We start from the raw sequence: 23,458 nt of genomic DNA on the forward strand, positions 1-23,458 counted from the left end.
AGTATACCTAATCTGTGATACGACATATTTAGTACCTATAAAAGAATTTTTATTTTTTTTTCTTTATTCTTTGTTTAACACGAATACATTTTCAATACATAAACGCGGATTTTTCAACTAATGTTATTTTTGTCAAACCCATTACAGATATTGCACATTGTAAAATGGCAACACTGTCGCTTTCAGATCCACACCGTTTTCAATATGCCTTCGTTAGCCGAATTAGAGAAAAAAGTTTTTTATGCGTTGACCGCAGAACGATTGGTGTCTCCACCGTACAGCACATGAGACGTAAGGGGAAACCAAATCAGCCTTGTCACGAATTCGCCCATTAGGTTGCGTATCTTCCCAATTCTTTCAACCAACGATATACTGTTATATTTTTGTGTTGAGTCGTATTTTTTAGTTATTTTATTTATAATTTATAATTATGTCTAATTATGACATTTGATAATTATTTGTTATTCGCACAGGGAGGGAAATATTACAGAGGCATTGAAACAAGCATTTTTGGAACTTGATAACGCTATGATAGGAGACGAATATTTAAAAGGTGAGCATTCGGGATCCACCGCCGTCACAGTCATCATCAAGGACAACATACTGTATTGTGCGAATATAGGAGATTCAAGGTTTGTTATGCGATATAATAAAGTACAGGGTAGTGGTGGAGAACTATCTTAGTAAACTATGTATATGTATCTATAGAATACTATGAAAAACGATCGATAGTTTTGACTGTCGAAAGATATCGGTAGTTTTCAATAACAATCGATTTTTCGATAGTCGATTTTCATTACTAATTCTATGTAAAAGTTAGGTTAGGTTCTGTTTTATGATATTTTTCTTTGGTTATTGTTAAAGTTGTATCCTAATGAAAAAAAAACTACGTCAAATTACTGGGGAATGACAATTGATAATAATTTTATCGAGGCCAATCTCTAGGATATAGAATGTAGAATAAAATCGGATTGAAAGAATCGATTTGGTTGATATTTTTACTCTAATGAACTCGTAGCAAGGGTATAAACATTAATAAATATCTTATGCATTTTTGTTTTAGAGCAATCGCCAGTGTAAATAATAAGCTAGAAAAACTATCTTGGGACCACAAACCGAATAATATAGAAGAGTCCAAACGTATCGCCGAGGCGGGCGGATGGGTCGATTGCAACAGGGTCAACGGAAACTTGGCCCTGTCCAGAGCTTTTGGCGATTACGTTTTCAAAGCCAACAGTTTTAAAGGAGACGAGAAACAAATTGTTATAGGTTAGTTCATCATTTCTTTACAAGCTTTTAATTGCAAAGTAAAACATTACACCACAAGGCCGTGACGTCACGGCCTTGAATGACGGCCGTGAAGCACGATCTAACGAGAAAAAAGCATGATACAAAGAGAACAAGGTATGATCGATAGCGGCTCCAGTTTCGTTCAGTTCGCGCCTTTGAATAAGAAGACTAAGGAAGGAGCATAATGATATCCATGTATTCATGCATGGGCGGAAAAAGGACTCTAGGGTGGGGATCCTTGACAGTTCGGTTTGACGATTTATTTGACACATTTGAATTTGATTTGAAATTTTGTTGATTTATCACTCTTTACGGAGCTTATTTTATGTTATTTATTATTTATTCTAGTACTGATATAAAGGTAGTATATCTAGATGGAAATTGTGGCAGAACTTAAATTATAGTGATACTATCGCGATTTATCGAAAAAGACTCTCAAATAGTTGGTTGTGTAGAGTGCGGTAGATCTCGGCAAAAATCGAGTGAAATAATGGGACAACTTTTCGCTAGGTAAGTGACTATATAATATACATACGTGTAGTAAACGGATCATTTATGAATTTCACTTAAATTAACTAATTATATATTTTTTCTTGCATTTTTGCTTTTATTTACTACTTGTCAAAGATTATATATCAAAGAATTTAGATACGTCAATTTGATTTACCTGCTTCAGTAGCGTATCGGATGTTTGTGTTAATAAATAATTATTATAAATTATCTATTTTTATTAGAATTATATATTTTTGTAACAACTTTAATAACACCAACATTTATTCACAACGTGAAATAAAACAACATATTATTGAGTCTACCCCACGTCTACCCTACATCATAGTTTTACATTTTTTAAATAAAATTAGAACGGCACTGATAAACTGAAATTTAAGTCGGCCATATATTTGAGGCCCATCGCGGTGGACCTAAGATTTTTGACATGCTCCTTAGTCTTCTTATTCAAAGGTTCGCGCATATCACCTGTGACGTCACTACGCCATACAGAAAAAATCCATATTGTTCAATTGCCATTAATAAAATAAAGATTTAAAGTAGGGAAGTATAAGGACATAACCTAAAATTGGTCGGCCTTGTGGTCGAAATGATTGCGCTGCTTTCTATTTGATACAGTCTGTTGCACTCTAGCATTAATGTTACAGCTGTACCGGACATAGTGGAGAGGAAAATCACTCAGGACTGGGACTTTTTGATACTGGCCTGCGACGGAATCTGGGACGTGATGTCGGACGAGGACGTTATGTATTATGTCACCGAGAATATCGCCAACGGACTGGAATCGGAACTCATATGCGAGAACCTGATGATGAAGTGTCTGGCTCCCGATTGTCATCTGGCGGGCTTGGGCTGTGATAACATGACAGTTGTAAGTAGGACTGGGCTAGAATTTTGAGTAAAAATATTAAGGAAGGAGTATAATGTGGCCGGCCGTAGCTCCAGCGTTAGTGTGTCGATCTGCGGAGCGGAAGGTACTGGGTTCGATCCCCAGCCAGTACGGTCGCTTTATTTATTTAAATAAAAATATTTATATATACTAATATATAAAATCCTGTGACTGACATACTGATTCATCACGATCCTGCTCAAACCACTCAACGTAAAAAGCTTAATTTTGGCATACAGGTTGATTCTAGGGTGTAGAGGTTCGATAAGGGATTTTTCGAAATTCCAGTTCCAAGAGGGTGAAACCACCCCTCAAATATTACAATATTTTTTATTTAAAAAACGGTCAAGTTTCCGAAAAAACACTGAAACACGTATATTTTATTTTGTTTTTTACATATTTTAAGATTTTTTAAAAATGTAATCAGGGTGTTTCGAAAAATCTGGTCATTAATTAATCACGATCCTGCTTAAAGCGCTGGACGTAAAAAGCTGATTTTTGGAAAACAGATTGACTTTAGGGTGTAGAGGTTCGATAAGAAGGGATTTTTCGAAACTCGAATTCTAAGGGGGTGAAACTATCCCTCAAATATTAAAATATTTTTATTTAAAAACCGGTGAGTTTTTCGGAAAAACTCTTAAACACGTATATTTTATTTTGTTGTTTTACATATTTTTAAGATTTTTTATAAATTTATACATGGTGTTTCATAAAATATGACCATTAAGTAATCACGATTCTGCTTAAACTGCTTGACGTTTAAAGCTGATTTTTGGCAAACGGATTGACTGTGAGGTGTAGAGGTTCTATAAGGAGGGTTTTCTCGAATATCAAATTACAAGAGGGTGAAAACGCCCCTCAAATATTACAATATTTGTTATTTAGAAAACGGTTAGTCTTTCGGGAAAACGCTTGGACAAGCATAATTTATTTGGTTTTTTTACATATTTTGAAATTTTTTAAAAAATTATACAGGGTGTTCCAAAAAGTTGGGTAATTTCTTAACCACGATTCTGCTGAAACTGCTTGACGTAAAAAGCTTATTTTTGGCAAACGGATTTGGTTTGGTTTGGACGTTGGTCTGTTTGGTCGAAAGTCAAATTCCAACGAGATGAAACCAGCCCTCAAATATTACCAAGTTATATAATAATATCGCCATATTGTTTTTTCTCATGCTGACATAAATGTGAGAAAATTTTATCCAGTTTGTATGTTAATGGAAATTCTTGCTTTGCTTTATCATCACCATTACAAATGATTAATTCGACGCGAACGAAGTCGCTGGTACACGCTAGTTTATCATATAATAATACATATCAAATAAAAAATTTTAAAATTTTGTTACCAGCAATTACGTAAAACCGGCGGAATAAAATACATAACTGTATAACTACAATCTATAGTTAGGCACTCTAACTAAATATTTAATAAACGCAGAAAAAATAAAGTTAATCTGCTGTACTCAAAAATCTCAATGTACTGACCAAAAACAAATTATTTTTCTGTTCTAAGCAATGATTCCTTATTATTAGCATTGGAATTTGAAATATTCGGCTTATTTTTAGTACCTTCGACTATCTTCGATAAAATTTAATGGATTTTGTTTATTAAAAGTCACAATATTTTGAAGTAATCACTTGTCATCTTGTCAATCAAATTTTAAATATTTCCTGCTATGCGTTCCAGTTGTACCAACTTATTTCTTTGTAAAATAAAATAAACTACTTTGAAATTAAAATGACAGACACATCTATCACTGTCAAGGATCTTCTCGTTGGACAGACTATAAAATAAGCAGCTTTTTTTAACCAGTTGCGAGCATAAAGCGCGGCGGTCGGGATAACCGGAGTGGGAAAGTAACGCTGCTGCATCGGTCGATTGTCGATGTTGGGCTCGCAACAGGTTGAGGAATAACGTATAGAAAATAAGCGGTTATTTTAGATACATTGATTTTTAACCTGTTACGAGCATAACGGGCGGCGGTTGAGATAAGCGGAGTTGGAAAATATAGCTTTTTCGCCTGTGTCGGTCGATCGCGGTGTACGGTGGCGTTAGAATTTAATTATTTAATTTTTAATACAAATATTTGGAAAAAGGTCGACTCAGCCTTAAATGAGTACTTGGGATTCACCATCCTGAGGTAATAATAGGCGGTTGAAGCGTAGAGTGCTAGCCACATTACCTTCCTTGTATACCGAACGGCTCTAGTATAGCAAGCTGTACCTTGCTACTCCCAAGGCGTTAAACGCTATATACGGGAGCTATTATTATTATATTTGCAAAAATATAACAAAAGGGTATTTTGCGTTTTCTAAAACATATCGACAGTTTCAATTTATTTCAATAGTTTGAAAGTCATTTTATTTTGTCGGATTTCTGGGTATTTTTTGGCATCAATAATGAATGGTAAAAATAATTATTAATTATAACTGAATTAAAGAAAATTGTCTTGATTAAGCTTCTGTTAATAGAATCGTTTTGAGCAAGTTTATTTTACTATTTTGCTTTCTGAAAACTCATTTTTAAATATTTATTTACATTTTAAAGTTTTTGCTTTGTAAGTTTTAGTACTTAGTTATTAAGTTTGAGTTACTTAGTTGATTTTATTAATATTTTCAACGGTATCAAGAAATTGTGAATCGTGATTAGAAATTTAGTGATAAAATGAATTAGAATTCTGGTGATTAGAAATATTAAGTGCTTTTCAACTACTTAAATAAAGAAATATTGTTTAAGGGCTCGAACTCACTGACGACCAGGTCGCAACGACCTGGCCGTCGCGTCGGCTGGCCGGATGTATTGCGGTTTTAGCTGCGGCCAGATGAACGGCCAGTTTCAACAGAGTTGTCAAATCTAACGATTTTTTACGTTTTACCAATTAGAAAATATTGTTTCAGAAATGTTAAAATATCCGAGTTAACTAAAAAGCGAAGTTACTATTCACAACAAACAAAAAGCATTGTGTACGCGCGACCGACAAAAAGGGAGATATTCTGTTTCTTTTTTCTACTGATATGGCGCTTTTCTGGCTGATTATCGGCTGATTATCGACTTTAGAAGTAAACACATTAGGGCCATCGTAAAAAAAGATCGTCAGACACTGGCTCTAAGTATAAGCAGGTAGAAAGTTTAGCTTCCAGTTATTTCAATGTTTACAATATAACGAAGAATCTACAACAGTAATTACTTTTATTTTTATGAATGTTTAAGTTACTTTCTTAATTTTTTTTTTCAAAATAATGTACCTAGTAGAAATATAGTCTAATGAACCTGTTTGAAAAACGTTAAATTAAATATAATATTTAAAATACAGTTGTCCTCCTTGTACATGACTACAATACAACTAAAAAAACTAATTTAGTAAAAAAAACAAGTGGTTGTAGAAAAACTTTAAATATTATTTTTTTTTTATTTTTTAACATCGAAACTCAAAGGTATAATAACGGGTATCATACCAACCATAAATAGAGTAGGTATGTCATATAAAAATGTTTTGAGTTTTTACTAGAATCGACCCTTGATAAAAAAGGGATTAGATTTAAGTTTACCTTTGATCCAGTCTGTATACTATTTCTTTGGATTTTCTGCACGTGTGCAAAAACTACACTAAAACACTATATCTTATAGAAAATAAAATATTGTGCCTTGAATTTGAGGGATTTCATCTGAAAAAATATTAATTTGGAAGAAAACCGGCAACAAGCGGCAGAAAATAATAATATTTCCGTGCAGTCTTCTGGTCGCAACGACCAACGGACGGCCAGGACGTTAGTGTGCCCTGTATCATTTGATTTAATGGTTTTAGAGGTAGCTGCGGCCTGGCCGGTGCGACCTGGTCGTCAGTGTGTTTGAGCCCTAAGCTAATCATTTTTTTAATATTATTAATATTATTTTTTTTTATTAATTATTTTCTTAATTATTAATAATATAATAAATATATTAGAAAAATTAAAACAGAGTTTGATTTGTTTATAAATTTTATATTTTAAGTACATTATTTTTTATTAAGAAATAAATATGAAGATTTTTATGATTTCGCTACAATTTGGACAATACGTATGTTCTTTTAGATGATCACATTAAAGTCAAAAAATAACAGAAACCTGTTATTTTAAGCTGTTATATATAAATAACAGTAACAGTTTCAACTGTTATTTTAAAATAACGATTTTGCTCACCACTACTACAAATTAAAGCTTCATTCAGAACCTCCTATTAGTGGAATAAATTAATGGTTTCAATTACACTTTATACTTTTTAGTTTACGATCATTCACAATGTCTAAAAAACACAATTAAAATTAATAAAATATCCTAGCAACAGCTTGCGGTAGTCTGTTGTATCCATAGAGAGAGCATAATATTTAGCTTATAAAACAATATACTTTTGATTTCTAACCAAAGTTTTTCTTGACGGGTGATACAAAGACTATACCTAGCTAGAAAAAGAATGGACTCTGCCATAATGAAAAATGGTCCTACAGAAGTGGCGCCATCTATTGAGTAGGGCTTGTTTTAAATGGATCGAAGCGCGGGCTTTTTAAATGAGTCTATTTATTGAATTTTACTTTAAAATAATTAAATTTGATTATTAAATCTTATTTTTACACAAATTCAACAATACTAATAACAAGTATCGTTGTAATGTGTAAAAAAATAAGATTTAACAGTATAATTTATACAATTATTAAATAAAATTAAAGCCAAACATGTGAAATATTATTTATTATTTAAAGTTTTTATTTATAAGTCAAATATTTAAACATCGTTTATTATAATAAAACAAGACCAACGTAATACGCCCAAAGTTTTGTAAATGGAGTAAATATAAATAGGTACTTAAATGATGGCAAAAATAAAAGACTTACATTATATTTTTAGGGCCACAAACAAAAGGAATTGTCTAATTAAAACACATGTAACAAATTATAGTTTGAAAAACGTTTTCATAATCATTTGATAATATTATGATTGGCGCTATGACAACGACAATATTTTTTGAGAATTTGACAATAGTATGACAATGGCCGTTGGAAACTATGGAAACTACAAAAAATTCTGATTTAACGCCATCTGGCAATAACGAGTAGCAACTTCTTAACCTAAAAATTAATTGCACTACCACCTAGCGCCTGAGGCTGGAACTATTTTATTTGAAATTTCCATGGAAACGGTGGAACCGCTTTTGCTATTTCACTTTCCCGCCCCTGGGGTGATAATCAAAAGCCAAAATGACATTCCTCTTAAATTTTGAAGAATAATTAGTGGAACAGTCAAAGGTTTATTAACTTTTTCCACTAATTGAAAATTACTATCACTAATGGTATAGTCTATAAAATGAATAACTCTGAATTTTGACCGTTATTTTTTACCAACATGTCAAATATAAAATCCCTCTGTCAAAAAAGTTACTGATATTCTTTAAATTGAGTGCCTGAACGAATCAAATAGGTAACTCTTTTTACTTTCATGAAATAGAAAAGGAAAATAATAAAACAAGTGACAGTTCTTCCTCTTCTTGCAAAAATCAACACGAAATGTCATAATTGACAAAAGTAAAATGTCATCAGCTTTTGACACTTCTAAATATTAGACAATGCCGTCTCTAATAGAACAGCCACGGAGCGAGATTTATGACGTCACGCTAGTTAGATACTACGGATTAATAAATATGTTGTAGAATACATGGAAAACATAATTATTCCTCGTATTTTTTGGTTTGTATTTTAAAAATGATATAGTTTACATGAAATATACATAATATACAGTTAATAAATACAATATAATATACTTAGATTAAGAAGATAATATATACCTATTTATAGTAATAAATACTTTGGCAAATAAACTATGAACCATACAAATGCAGCAAATGTTTTACAATATACAAATAATGTGGTACATAAGATAATGCGTAACATGTAAAATATATTTTAAATTTTGGGGTTTGAAAATCGATCTAATTTAACAAAAAAACATTCAATATCTACTAATAGTAATGTATTATTATTTGCAATCACAACATTTATTTATATATTATAATGTTTACTGCAATTAATAAACTAATATAAACTTGTCAAAAGATGACCACATATTTTTTTAAATTATTATTCTTAACACAAAAACTTTCTACACTGACTATGGAGTACGATTTCAGCCATATTTTAAAACATTTGCTGCATTTGTATGGTTCATAGTTTATTTGCCAAAGTATTTATTACTATAAATAGGTATATATATTGTATTGTTTTCCATGTATTCTACAACATATTTATTAATCCGTAGTATCTAACTAGCGTGACGTCATAAATCTCGCTCTGAGGCTGTTCTATTAGAAACGGCATTGCGTCAGCATGGCCGCAAGTTGCTAACCTAATAAAATTAACACTAGAAAAGTCCGCGGGAACTGTCAAATTCAAAGTTATTCGTTTTACGGACTATAGTTGCCGTTCTGAATGCTTACATTAAAATTAGGTGAACAAACTTCTACGGCTAATTGAAACTACTAATTTATTCCACTGATTTCGAGGTTCTGAATGAAGCTTAAAAATTACTACCATTAATTTTGACGTTCTGAATGCTCATTATTAAATTAGAGGAATAAAATTTCGCTGTTTTGTATGAAAGTTATCACTATTTGTTCTTTTTACAGGTACTGGTGGTATTCCTGCACGGCGACAGTTACGACAAAGTGATCGAAAAGTGTAAAAACTACGTGGCGGAGCACAAGATCGGCCACGAGACGGACGACTCGGAGGAGCCGAGAGACAGCGAGGACGAGGACGAGGACAAGATCCTCGTGTTCAGCGACGCCCAATCGAAAGAGGAGGAGCCTCACAGCCCCCCCCCGCCTCCCTCGCCCAAGCCGGCCGCGGCCGGGTGCTCGGCCAAGCGATGCGCCGCCAATCAGAACCAACCGAACAAAAGCGAAGGGGAGGAGCAATAACGTTCGCACCTTCGCGCCTTACCAGTATGTTGTTAAAATTATTTTATTATTGTGTTATTTTTAAGTGAACATATACAGACGGAGGATGTGTGTGTTGTCAGGTCTTGTACTTGACGTTTGTTATAATAATAGTTATTGTTGTGAGATTTAATCGAAAATGGATGGATTGTCTTTGGCGAACCTGCGTTTTTCGGTCGGATAAGTGATGCGCATGCGTGGTGGGTTAAATTTTGATCCAGTGTTGCCAGAGTATATATTCATTAAGTGGAGTTTATATTAGTAGTGGGAACTATCGAATGAATACTATCGAAACATTCGATAGTTGCAATTCATTCGAATAATTCGATAGCTAATAAGAAAACATTCGTCGAAAACTATTCGAATAAAAATATCGAATAGATGCGTCATCTGCCTTGAAATATATTAATTCGGCAGAAAAAACCACTCATTTATAAAATTCATTCATTTGTAAAATTCATTTATTCGTCAGGATCGATTATAATAAAATATAAACTGGATTTTAGTTGTCGCCCGGCGACGTAGGTTTCTTTCCTAGAAACCCGACAGCGATCGGCGGTCGGTGGCAATGGTATGAAAAAAGCCGGCATCTTTGATTTTGAGTCAGATAAAGATAAGGACACATTGTTTTTTTTATTGAGGTGCTAGTATTTACACAGAAAATACATTATGAACGGCGCTGTTGCCGTATATTCGTATTAGTTGGTATTAGCAAAGAATATTATTCTTTGGTATTATAGTTAGTTAGGGATAGTATGACCTGTGGTATGACTATATATTTTGCATTTTTTTTTATTAATATTCTGTTGTTACACTGCAATAATACTTTTTATTTTGGATGTAGGAAAATGATTTTTAAAGTTTTTAGGCAAAACTGGTTTAATAAATAATAATAACAGTAACAATTTGTTATACCTATTAACACCAAAATTGAAAATCATTTAATATAAACATTTTTTTAAGTAGTAGCAAAATATAAACAACAAATTAGAAGTCAAAATTATTTATATTAGATCCTATTTAAAAATAATATAGTCTCTAAATTTTTTGGCAACGTTGGTTTATTAAATAATAATAATTACAGAACTAATTTGTTATATGAACAACAAATTTTAACATCATGAAATATAAACTTTTATTAATTTTCTAAGCATGCAGTGTAATAGAAGAAAAATATAAATAAAAAATTAGAAATCAAAATTATATACGTTTATTACTTTTTATTACTTTGTATTAGTATTTAAAAATAATATTTGGTTTTACTGGCATTTACTTTAAAAAATAAATGAAATATTTCTTCGCAAAAATCTACATGTATGAGAATTAGCATAAACAAAATACAAATATCGTTAACTTTTTTTTTAAATTGGCACGTGTAAAACTTTAATTAATCAATTTAATTTTCTCATCCCAAAATTTGAGTTCGATAACCATTTACTTAACCACATTACCACATTACTTAAATATGATTATTAAGTTCAACTAATTCATATTACTAAAACATCTAAAATACAAATACATATGTATTTTTAAAATTAATTGTAAGTTCACCTCATCTCTCTTAAAAATTGTTACTTCTCAAAATTTCCCATTAAAAAAATAAACCATATACCGTATAAAATTAAATAATTGAAAGATCGGAAAATCACACAAATTTTCGGAAAAATTTTGACCACCTGCACACGTACACAATCGTCAATTTAAAAAAAAAAACACTACTACTTTAGTATTTTAAATATTTTAATAAACGCAAAAATAGCACAGTATTTAGAAGGCAAGTTATAAAAATTTGGAAGAACTAATAATGCACCGACGCAGACAAAAATCAAACGAATACTAAATTTCATTTATCTAAAGCATTCGATAGTCGTGGCTTAACGATAACCATTTAGTCGCACGGCGAGGTTGTCACATATGCTTTAGTATACAAATGAATGAATGATTTTATTCGAATGAAACCATTCGATAGTTGAAATCATTCATTCAGTAACCATTCGATAGTCTAATTCATTCGATAGTTCCCATCGCTAGTTTATATCATTGTGAATATTAATTTTTGCCAGGAAACTGATTTAAATAGTTGACTATTTTGATTTTGCTCATTTAGTTGGCAGTCAGTTTAAAGCTTCATTCAGAACCTCGCAATTATTGGAATAAATTAGTGGTTTCAATTACACTTTATACTTTTTAGTTTACGATAGTTCATAATATTTAAAAAATACAATTAAAATTAATGGAACGTCCTAGCAACAGCTTGCGTTAGTCAGTTGTATCCATAGAGAACAAACTTCTACGCTAATTGAAACCACTAATTTATTCCACTAATTGCGAGGTTCTGAATAAAGCTTAGAAAATTCAAATAATTATTAGCTGGTATCACTCATAGTTGCCAACTTAGCAGTGTTTCCGCTAGATTTAGTGTTTTTTTAGTTTAATAAATAAATAAAATTTTTACAAATATTATTTAAATTCTAAACAACGATTTTTTTTCAAAGTTTGCAACGATATTCGCGTAATTATCATTATTAAAGGTTCAAAATAGGCGAAAAAACAAAATTTTAGTTTCAATATTGTCTCTAAAGGTTTCTGGCGGTTTTTAATATACGTATCTAGGGGATATTGGAGAGTCGGTAACTCTGGTATCACCAGCGTGAAAACAAACCAAAAAGTAAATGATGTGATTTGTTTTTTAATGATATTTAAATTATTTTTCAATAATATATATATATATATATATATATATATATATATATATATATATATATATATATATATATATATATATATATATATATATATATATATATATATATATATATATATAATCAAAAACCTTTCTACCCGAAGGTGTAAGGTATACTAAATTAAATAAATTCACTTAATTGCTACACTATACACAAATTGTTTCCATTTATTTTTGTCACTTAAATTAACTAAATTATATATTTTTCTTGCATTTTTAGCTTTTATTTATTACTTGTCAAAGATTAGATGTCAAAGAATTTAGATATGTTAATTTGACTTACCTGCTTCAGTAGCGTATCGGATGTTTGTGTTAATAAATACTTATTATAACTTATCTATTTTTATTAGAATTATATATTTTTATAACAATTTTAATAACTACCAACATTTATTCACAACGTAAATAAAACAACAAATTATTAAGTCTACCCCACGTCTACCCTACATCATAGTTTTCAATTTTTTAAATAAAATTAGAACGACACTGATAAACCGGAATTTAAGTCGGCCATATTTGAGGCCCATCGCGGTGTACCTAAGATTTTTGATATGCTCCTTCCTTAGTCTTCTTATTCAAAGGTCGGTATGAATACTGTCTTGTATACACTCATCTTCACTGCTCTCGAGATTTCTTTTTTATTTAAGAAACTGTTCTTAATGGCTTGATACAAGCCGGACGGATTTTTCAATAATAATGAGACTAAAATCAAAACAAAGTGACAAATAAATATATAATATCTGAAGGTTTTCTAATTTAATTATTGAATAAGTATCTTAAAATACATACAAAATAGAGGTTAGGTTTTGCATTCGGTATAAATTTTGTATAGTAATAAAATAAAATGCATAGTAATTAGGCATCAGTACCCAGTCACTAATCATACAATCTTCTAATACAGTAGGTATTGCCAACTATTTCAATAATTGTCGATCGCTCCATATTAGCCATCCGAAGCAAATAAATATACAGGGTGAGTCTTAAATAAGTGCAAATATTTTTAGGGATAGTATATTTCGACCCCAGAAACACATCTGTGAGTTTTTTTCAGCTATTTTGCATTGGCATGTGCATTTTTAATGAACTAAAATACAGGTTTCTAGATAATTTTCTTTACATTCCACATCTTCATTTTTAAAAACAGTCGATTTTTCTCGCAAAATGTTATTTAATAAATCTGTACCTGTTTTCCAATTTATTGTTTAATTTTTTTTAGATCACAAACCCTTATCAAAATCTGAAAGGCAGTTTTTTGAAGGGGGTAGGTCAGTTGATATGAAACTTACAGCAATAAATAACTACAGGGAACAATATCAGATCTAGTTTGATATAGTTTACAATAATAATAGTCGTCATTTAAAAAAATCAACATAAGTACATATTTAAATGTATCTTCAATGATTTTTTCCTAAACATTGAAAGAAATTTAAGCACTATTAACAAAAAAATCTTATTTCATATACCACTGCGACGCATTTTTTTTTTCATTATTTGGCATTTTCCACAAAAAATATATGACTTTTACCAGAATGGAAGATAGTTTCACTACACGAACAATCAAACTTTATCTTATCTATCTATTTTTGATTAAATCTCACAAAATGTACGTATTCAAAGTAAAATTTGGACGAGATTATTTTATTGAGGGTATCTACGTCACTTACAATATACGCTAATTAAGCACATATACCTTGTACAATTTTGACACATGAATAAATATCATGTGTGATTGTTTAGCTGTCAAAAGTCTAACGACATTTGATAAGTGGAAACAATCATATACATATAGAAGAATATATGCGGGTACCGTATGAATTCTTGTCCTATTATTGAAGGATAGATATAGAATATAAATGCGTTTTTGACATACGTCTATCCTTATGTGATCAGAAGTTTTCTCTGCTCTGGCTCGATGCTGTGAGTACTTTGATTGGATAGTTCCAAAACATAATGTTTGAAATTGAGGTTAAATACGTTCAACCACAGATATAGAAGGGATAACCAATTCCATTTCTCTGAACAAAACAAAAATCAATTGATAACCGACCTAAACAAAGACGAACTTATATTCTTAAACCTTATTTTTTTTCCTTCAATACTGGAACATAAATCCTCTCGTTGCTTATATGGGAAGGTTGCAGTATATTCTTTTATATGTATAAGGAGACAATCGATTTAACACCTCAGAAAGTATGAAGGTGCATTTATTTTCATAGTGCCATAATTTTATAAGAGCGCGTGGGATGGCTTGTGATGTTGAATGTGTGATCAAAATAACAACTCTGTTCATAATAAATGCACCTAAAAAGACTGTTAAATATGTAATATTTTTAAGTAGATAGTGAATTCTGTAGGTCGATGAGCAGAGCCTCCACAAGAAAGAAACTTATCTACTATTTTTAATAAATGAACTCTATCCTTCTAGTTTTCATATTAGAAATGGCATAATTATTTAATCGTATAAAATCTTTAAAAAAACTTAAAATTTCATCATGCACACTCAATTATATACGTATTTCTTTCCTTTTATGTTGGCGGTTTGGAGGCACATCTTCCTGTACCCTTTAGATTCAGCCGCCACTGTATAGTCTGTACAACGGTAATTCATCATTATTTATCTAATATCCGTTTTAGGGTGTGTCTGAGATCAGTCCATATTGTTTAGAAAATCTCGAGTACGTTCCGAAATCAGTAATTGAGTGCGTTCCGATTTTATAAAACCGCAAGTGGATATGTTTGGCTTTGAAGTGCCAAGTGAATATGAACTAATCTTGGACACACCCTAAAATGGATCATAAATAGATAAATAATGATATGACGTAATGTGGAACGATCTTTGTACAGACTATATATACTTTATCTTTTGTATTAAATACCGATTTAATCATCGAAACTGCGCAGTCTGGATTTTAACGTGTAAGACGTAACATGATGAACACAGCTTAATGGAAAATCAAATGTATTAAAAAGAGATCAAAATTGGGCTAATACATTTCCTCTATGCATTATTGTATCAAAATTTCAAAGCGCACAAGTAGGCGTTTACGAAAAATCTAGCATCAACGGTTGGAACCAAAGACATCTAAATGGGTAGACAAAACAGTAATAAAACTCAATTTTTTAGAATCATACATGGTTTGACACTTTTTTGAGAGTTAAAAAGAGATGGGTACATAAATATGACAACACAGTTTAGTTTCGTCTATCTTACCAAAAACATCTAAATGGGTAGACAGAACACTCCATTCATAAAACTCAATTTTTTAGAATCATACATGGTTTGACACTTTTATGAGAGTTAAAAAGAGATGGGTACATAAATATGACAACACGGTTGAGTTTCGTCTATCTTACCAAAGACATCTAAATGGGTAGACAGAACACTCCATTCATAAAACTCAATTTTTTAGAATCATACATGGTTTGACACTTTTATGAGAGTTAAAAAGAGATGGGTACATAAATATGACAACATGGTTGAGTTTCGTCTATCTTACCAAAGTCATCTAAATGGGTAGACAGAACACTCCATTCATAAAACTCAATTTTTTAGAATCATACATGGTTTGACAATTTTTTGAGAGTTAAAAAGAGATTAGTACATAAATATGACAACACAGTTCAGTTTCGTCTATCTTACCAAACACATCTAAATGGGTAGACAGAACACTCCATTCATAAAACTCAATTTTTTAGAATCATACATGGTTTGACACTTTTATGAGAGTTAAAAAGAGATGGGTACATAAATATGACAACATGGTTGAGTTTCGTCTATCTTACCAAAGACATCTAAATGGGTAGACAGAACACTCCATTCATAAAACTCAATTTTTTAGAATCATACATGGTTTGACACTTTTATGAGAGTTAAAAAGAGATGGGTACATAAATATGACAACATGGTTGAGTTTCGTCTATCTTACCAAAGTCATCTAAATGGGTAGACAGAACACTCCATTCATAAAACTCAATTTTTTAGAATCATACATGGTTTGACACTTTTTTGAGAGTTAAAAAGAGATGGGTACATAAATATGACAACACGGTTGAGTTTCGTCTATCTTTCTGTCATTTGGCTCTATCAGTGGCGTGACGGTGGCATGATGTTTTTTTTATCAAAAATTGATGAATTTTATCAAAAATTGATTGGGATTGCCTCAGACCAATTTTCCATTATAAGTAGGTTTGTTTCTAATTTCACAATCGAAAGTGTACAAATAAGAAAATATACGTATTTTTGTAATAATCTACTCATAACTAAATGTATCTAGATACGCTACTGTAAGCATGTCTAAAGGTAAAAAAACATAATGACAGTTACCGTCGAAATATCAATTCCGGGTTAGAATAGTCTACTTTTTTACAAACTATGCACTGGCGAACCATCGTAGATAGTTGCAATAAACACTAATAATTATTAGAAAGTTGTTCAAAAGCTACAAAAACTTTCAACTACCGCAGAAAACTCACAACCGCTCGCTGTCATATATAACTCGAATGAAAACAAATGAAAACGTCAAATGTCAGCGTAATTCCTACAGATTTCGACAATTTCGTAGTAAAGATGAATTCGCAGCGATGCTGCTAGTTGTCATTGTAATTTCCCCAATATAATTTAATTAGAAAACTAAAAATAATTTCAAAAGTGTAATCCTGGCACAATCTATATATATTAATTAAAGTTCTTCTCTTCTTCTTCTTGCTTCACGATGACCACCTTTTAATTAAAGTTATATACCTACACAAATATTTAGTTTAACGCTTCTATAGGTACCCAAAAAACATTAATAACAATTGGAACTCGAACCGTATTCTATTACTTACCGCGTAAATCAGTCATCATCGATTTTTGCGGAACACGGTTCGTGATCGCAGTAAAATGTAAATTGTTTTGTCTCTCTTTATTTAGATGTCTTTGGTTGAAACTTTAATTTTCACAATTAGTTACTCATTTTACTACAGCTGTAATAGATTATATTTAGCTTAGATATATTATCTTCATTTCAGTAGTATACATGATTTTTTTTAAAATAGATTATATTTTTCTACACACATTTTCCCACAAACCTAAAAATCCGGCAACACTGTATGCCGCTTTTGATTTTGTCTCTCTCTTTCAACCAGTCATTTATATTGTTCTCTGTCACACGCATTAAAATCCAGACCACATAGTTTCGATGACCGGCAGGGTATGTATGGAATATGGAATTTTGAATTCCACGTGACGTCACCATCTGTTCAGAGCATACCCGATGTATGTGTGTCATGATTTTATGAATAGCATACTTTTAATACTGAGTAAAAGTAAACAAGCTGGAACTTGTCATATTAAAAACTATCAGAGCGGTAGTTATCTCAGTCCACATTTTACTTTAAATTAGTTTAAACTTTTTAACTTAAAAAACTAGTCGTCTGACTTTGCAGTTTGGAACACAGAGGGTCAATTACATATGACAATTTCTCACAATAAACAGAAAATAATTTTTGATAAAAATAAATCGCCCGAATAATGGACTTAACTAAATAAAATAAATGTATAAGAGTAATGATAGAAAATTTACCGATCGTAGGTTGTTCATATTGTAGATGTAGCTCTTAATTACAAAAAGAGGAAAGGATCTATAACGATGAATATGTTGGTAAATAAATATAATTAAAATTAAAAAATAATACGCCACACTAAATATAAGAATGCTCGAATTACTCGATGCTGTGAGGACTTTGATTGGACAGTTCTAAATCATATAAAAACCAGAGAGATACAGAGGGGATAACCACCTCCATATCTCTGAATAAAACAAAAATTAATAATAGCGTTTAATAGATGACTTCTTTAACTTTGTTAAACTTGTCAAATATTAGATGACATTTGGTGATTTTACGAAGTTTACAGTACAAGCAGAATTGAAACATATTATTTTATATATACATTCGACAATCGTACATACACTTGGCTAAGACAGTATAAAGGTGCGTCCACATTGCTCTTGATCCTGCTCGCGCTCTTGTCGCAAGCTCGGCTCGCAAGCAACGGCGTCCACATTGTAATGTAGTGCTTGCGTCCGTGCTGTTCGGTCATGGATGATACCGAAGTATTTTTAATAGCGGTTACTAGTGCGATCATTATTACAAAACGAAGGAGACAAAGAGAAAAAAAGGCGGTGTTGGATGTCTAATAATTTCAAAAGTAGATCCCAGCACAGTGAAAGAAACAACACGCGATTTACAAACAAACAGAATGTTTTTTTAATATTTTTTATCGCATGTCCGCTACTGATTTTGAAAGACTTATTAACTTAGTTGGCCCCAAAGGAAAAATACAACTTTTAGGAAGTGTATTCCGGTTAAAGAAAGTTAAATAAAGATTGGCCATAACATTAAGATTCTTGGCAACTAGAGACTCACATACCAGTTTGGGTTATTTATTCAAAGTTTCCAAGCCAAGCATTTCAAAAATAATACCAGGCGTATGCCAAAATATCAATAAAGTTTGAGAACTTTATTAGATAAGATAAGTAGGCAATATAAATATAGAGTTATATTTTATTAAAGCTATATTTAATAATATTAATCCAAGAACAAAACACAAATATTTGTAATTGTGAACGAAACCAAACTAAAAACTTAAATAACGCAAACAGCACGAGCGCTTCGAACCGCCGCGCCGTAAAGTATGCTCGCATGGCTCCGAAGCGTTTCTTTGATGTACCGCGACAGAGCCGAACAGTCGAAACAGGCATTTTATAAGATCGCAAGCACGTGGAACACCGCGAACATCTCGCTCCGACTGTTTGCCATTTTTTCGTGTTGCACGTGTTCGTTCGGCTTGCTGGCGAGCAGTGTGGACGCAGCTTTACAAACAAACAAAACTGTCCCAGATCCTTAATCAGTTGGCAAGTAAAGCAGTGACGTTATTGACTGTTCAGTTATATTTATTTACAAACATATTGTATAATTTCGAAGGAAAATGTGCTAAAATAATTTTAACCCTTTTTCCAAAAGCAGTAGCTTTTCGGTATAGACACTTTTGTACAAATTAGGAGTGTTTTCTATAAAACTAGAATTCTAAACTCATATAGTTGAAGTTATTTAGTTGTATAATTGTCAATTTATGATATATTTAAAAAAATCAACCAAAACTATATTTTATGATGAAAAACATGGTGGCTTGGAAATGACACTCGATCATAATTTTGGCGAGATCAATCTCTGAACTTCATTTACTAATAGTTGACATAAAGTTTGTGGAAAATTTACACTAATTATAGAGATATTAAAAAGGATAGAACATTTTCAGACACAAATTTATTTCCAAAAAATTATGACGAATTTTAAACTACAACATTAAAAAATCATTTTTAATCAATATAAAAATAAATTACAACCTTCTTAAGGCCTTAATTAAAAAATAAAGAAGAGTACTGGCCAAGTAAATGACGTCTAGAGCTTGACCTCGCCAAAATTGTCATCGATTGTCATTTCGATTTTTTTTTCGATTATATGGTATTTCCAAAAGGATGTAGCGAATTTACTTATCAACGTTTACTTATCAATAAGATCTAAGTAGGTATTCATCACGATCAAGACCCAAATATCTTGATGAGTTTTTAACAACTTGTCTCGACTCTATAAGTTTAGAAATCTTGTTTTAGTTTAATAAAAAAAATGCTAGTTAACGTTAGAGGACGATATAGTTCCTAGAGATCCAAAAATTCGTTATAAAAAATTGATAATGGAAGTAAAGCGACGGGTGGTAAATATTTGCGGTTTATCTATAATATGTTAAGGTTAGAAGTAGTCGGCACAAAAAGGAAACCGATACAGAAGTAACTTTTTGCCGTTTAGGTATTTTTTCTAACAAAAAATAATAAAAAAAATACAAAAACAAGATTTTTAGTGATAACATTAATTACTTAAAATATGCGGTGGAATCAATTTTGAAAAGTTTTTGCTGTTGAACACAAATTCGGAAATAATATCCGACAGATATACAGGGTGTTTAAAAACACATGCAAAATATAGTATTTTCAGTTTTTTCTAAAATTTTATAAGATTATTTTTTATACTAGATTCTTATATATCGATAAATATCAATAATTATCAATATATCGCATAACCATACCTTACATCAAAATTATCGATATCTATCGATATATCGAGAGTTACTGATAAACCAATAACCCTCAGTAATTTGTTAGTTATCGATATATTGATAATTATCGACATATCGATAAGTAAAATACATTATTGCTAATCCTTAGTTGCCTGCTGACCCAAGGCTTATACCGGGTGCGTCTCAAAAGTGGCTCACTCCTATAACTTTTTTATTTTTTCAGATAAAAAAAACGAGATTTGGTATGTTAGTATATGACATAAATTAGGACTGATTGACGTATTCAATTGATTTTGGTCACTTTCTGTTTCACCGGAAATGACTACAACTTTTGATTTTTAAATGGCGCCCTCCGTATTTTTTACTTTATTCGATAGAAAATGACATTATGAATAGAATGACATATCATATGTCAACTTTTGACATTCTTGCTTAATAAAAAATTGTATTTTAAAATTCAATCTAGAGTGTCATGGCTATACACTAAAAACACTAATTTTTAACGAGCCTTGGAAAAATAGATTTTATCGTCTAATGTTTTTAGTGTCTTGTTCTGGCCAGTTAGAAAATGCTCAAATCGTATTTTTAATCATATTTATTTATTTTTCAAATGGAACGAGGGTCGCTCGTTAGCATATTTAGAAAAAGCATTTTTTACGAGTAATTTGATACCACGTACTTGGTATTTCGAGTCAAATTTTCATTACGAACCGCAAGTTATAATGTCAAATAAACCATATATGCGAAAATGTCAAAAGTTGACATATGACATGTCTTTCTATTCACAGTTTTTTTTTCTATCAAATAAAGTAAAAAAAATACCGAGGATGCAATTTAAAAATCAAAAGTTGTAGTCATTTCCGGTGAAACAGGAAGTGACCGAAAACAATTAAATACGTCAATCAATCCTAATTTATGTCATAATACTAACATATCAAATCTCGTTTTTTTATTTGAAAAAATAAAAAAGTTATAGGGGTGAGCCACTTTTGAGACGGACCCGGTATAACAAACAACCCTTTTTTACCAGTAAATCACTTAAAAAAAATTTCGTATTTGTGTCGAAACACCCTGTATATAAGTCTTTTTTTAATTAAAAAATTTTTTGTAATGTAATATAGATAATGAGGACTTGCCGTTTTGAAAGCTCCTTTCAATATTGATTGCACTATACCGGGTGTCCTAAATAAGAATGCACTATACTGGGAGATTAAAAGTTGTAAGGAATAGAAAGATGTTTAAATGGAAGGGAAGTCTCTTTTAAAATAGTTTTATCCTGGCATAACATATGACTTTACTAGTTTATCTCTAAATATAAAAAAAACTAGCAAAAATATATTTTTCTTTCATTTATTTGACAGTCTGCTTTTTTACAATTTTTGATATATCCCGTAGGGTGTATTCTTATCCAGGTTACTCCTTTGTAAATAATAACTAAAGTTAGCAAATTAAAAACAAATATAAATATAACTTTTCTAAACAAATCATACTTCTCTTGCACCTAAAACTTGAGAGTGCAGCATAAAAATATTTTTAATAATAAAAATGTACGTATAAAAATCCAAAACGCTTTTTCTTTTTTGTTTCAGATCTGTTTCAATTTTTATTTGGATAAACGTGTACAGAGTGTCGTATTTTTAAACGCCCCCCCGAAAATATTTTGAACCACTCTGTACTTTTGGTATATCGGGTGACAACTAAATCGTTATATAAACCACTATTCAAATGTATTTTATTGAAATACAGGGTGTCGCAATATTCAAGGGACATAGAATAATTTAATTCGCATTTTTGGAATCAGAATTAGTTAATTAGATACAATTATTTACCTTTATACAATTTTTTTTTATTTATCTGTTAGAGGGCATCAGTCACAAATAAATCCAAACGTTAATTTAATATTTTTGAAGCTTACTGTCAAAGATTATTTGTGACACAAACATAAATTTCCACATTTCGTCCAACTAGATTATTATAACCTACTAGATATGAATGTTTGATATAACAAGAAATGTAGTTTGTATTTTTTCTTTTCTGAAAAGCTATGACGGGTCAATGATACTATATTGAACAGGTTGCCTCGTAACTTTTGGACCAATAGAAGCGAAGCGACAACTACGTCACAGGTATGCTACAGAACGCAGTGGCGGCTCGTGAGTATATAGGAAGGTGACACTACATGAAGTTAATAATTTTGTTTAAATACGAATAAATTTTCTCACCTATGAAGTATTAGTCTAAGAGCTAGCAACGTTTTCGAGAAAGTATTTTAAGACGTCTGGCTCTTTGATATATATTTTACTATGCTCTCTGGAACAGCATACGGCCCGTCTGGCTGCCGATACCCGTTGCGTTCACTACTGCGCATCGAAAGAAGATCCTATATTTTTTATTAATTTAGTCCTATAAATTCTAGTATTGAATATAAATCGAACATGTCTCCATAACGCAGTGCGTAGAGTTTCCGACCACGAACCGAAGATTGGGAGTTCGAATCCGGGTCAGGTCAAAGACTTTTTTATTTTGTTTTCGTTTATATTCTGATAGTAAAGTATTAATAAATAATTATGGTGATTCAAAAACAAATATTTAATACTTTACTATCAGAATATAAACGAAAATAAAATAAAAAAGTCTTAGCCCTGATCCGGATTCGAACTCTGAATCATCGGTTCGTGGTCGGATACTCTACGCACTGCGCTATGGAGACATGTTCGATTAATATTCAATACTAAAATTTAAAGGACTAATAAAAATACAGGATCTTCTTTCAATGCGCAGTAGAGAACGCAACGTTTACCGGCAGCCAGACGGGCCGCATGCTGTTCTAGAGAGCATAGTAAAAGATATATCAAAGAGCCAGACGTCTTAAAATACTTGTTTTTCCGACGTTGCTAGTTCTCGTACTATATTATTCCGCGACGCGTTATCCTTTTTTAATGGTACC

General features: G+C 31.3%; 1 protein-coding gene across 6 annotated transcripts in view; it reads left to right on the forward strand.

The window, feature by feature from the left end:
* The window catches only part of LOC115888170 (probable protein phosphatase 2C T23F11.1), a 38,014-nt gene that overhangs the window by 10,871 nt on the left and 3,685 nt on the right, over positions 1–23,458 (forward strand). For 4 of the 6 annotated variants that reach the window (XM_030907784.1, XM_030907783.1, XM_030907785.1 and 1 more), the window contains exons 3-7: positions 474–632; positions 1,064–1,269; positions 2,448–2,671; positions 9,341–9,658; positions 22,101–22,849. In XM_030907784.1, coding sequence (XP_030763644.1) covers positions 474–632; positions 1,064–1,269; positions 2,448–2,671; positions 9,341–9,634 — 883 coding nt within the window. In that variant the 3' untranslated portion in view covers positions 9,635–9,658; positions 22,101–22,849. Of the gene's footprint in view, positions 1–473; positions 633–1,063; positions 1,270–2,447; positions 2,672–9,340; positions 9,659–22,100; positions 22,851–23,458 lie in introns of those variants that run through there. The other 2 variants (XM_030907782.1, XM_030907781.1) reach the window with 2 other exon arrangements.

This window comes from Sitophilus oryzae, unplaced genomic scaffold, assembly GCF_002938485.1.
Source record: "Sitophilus oryzae breed Bouriz unplaced genomic scaffold, Soryzae_2.0 scaffold_684_pilon_pilon, whole genome shotgun sequence".
Classification (NCBI taxonomy): domain Eukaryota; kingdom Metazoa; phylum Arthropoda; class Insecta; order Coleoptera; family Curculionidae; genus Sitophilus; species Sitophilus oryzae.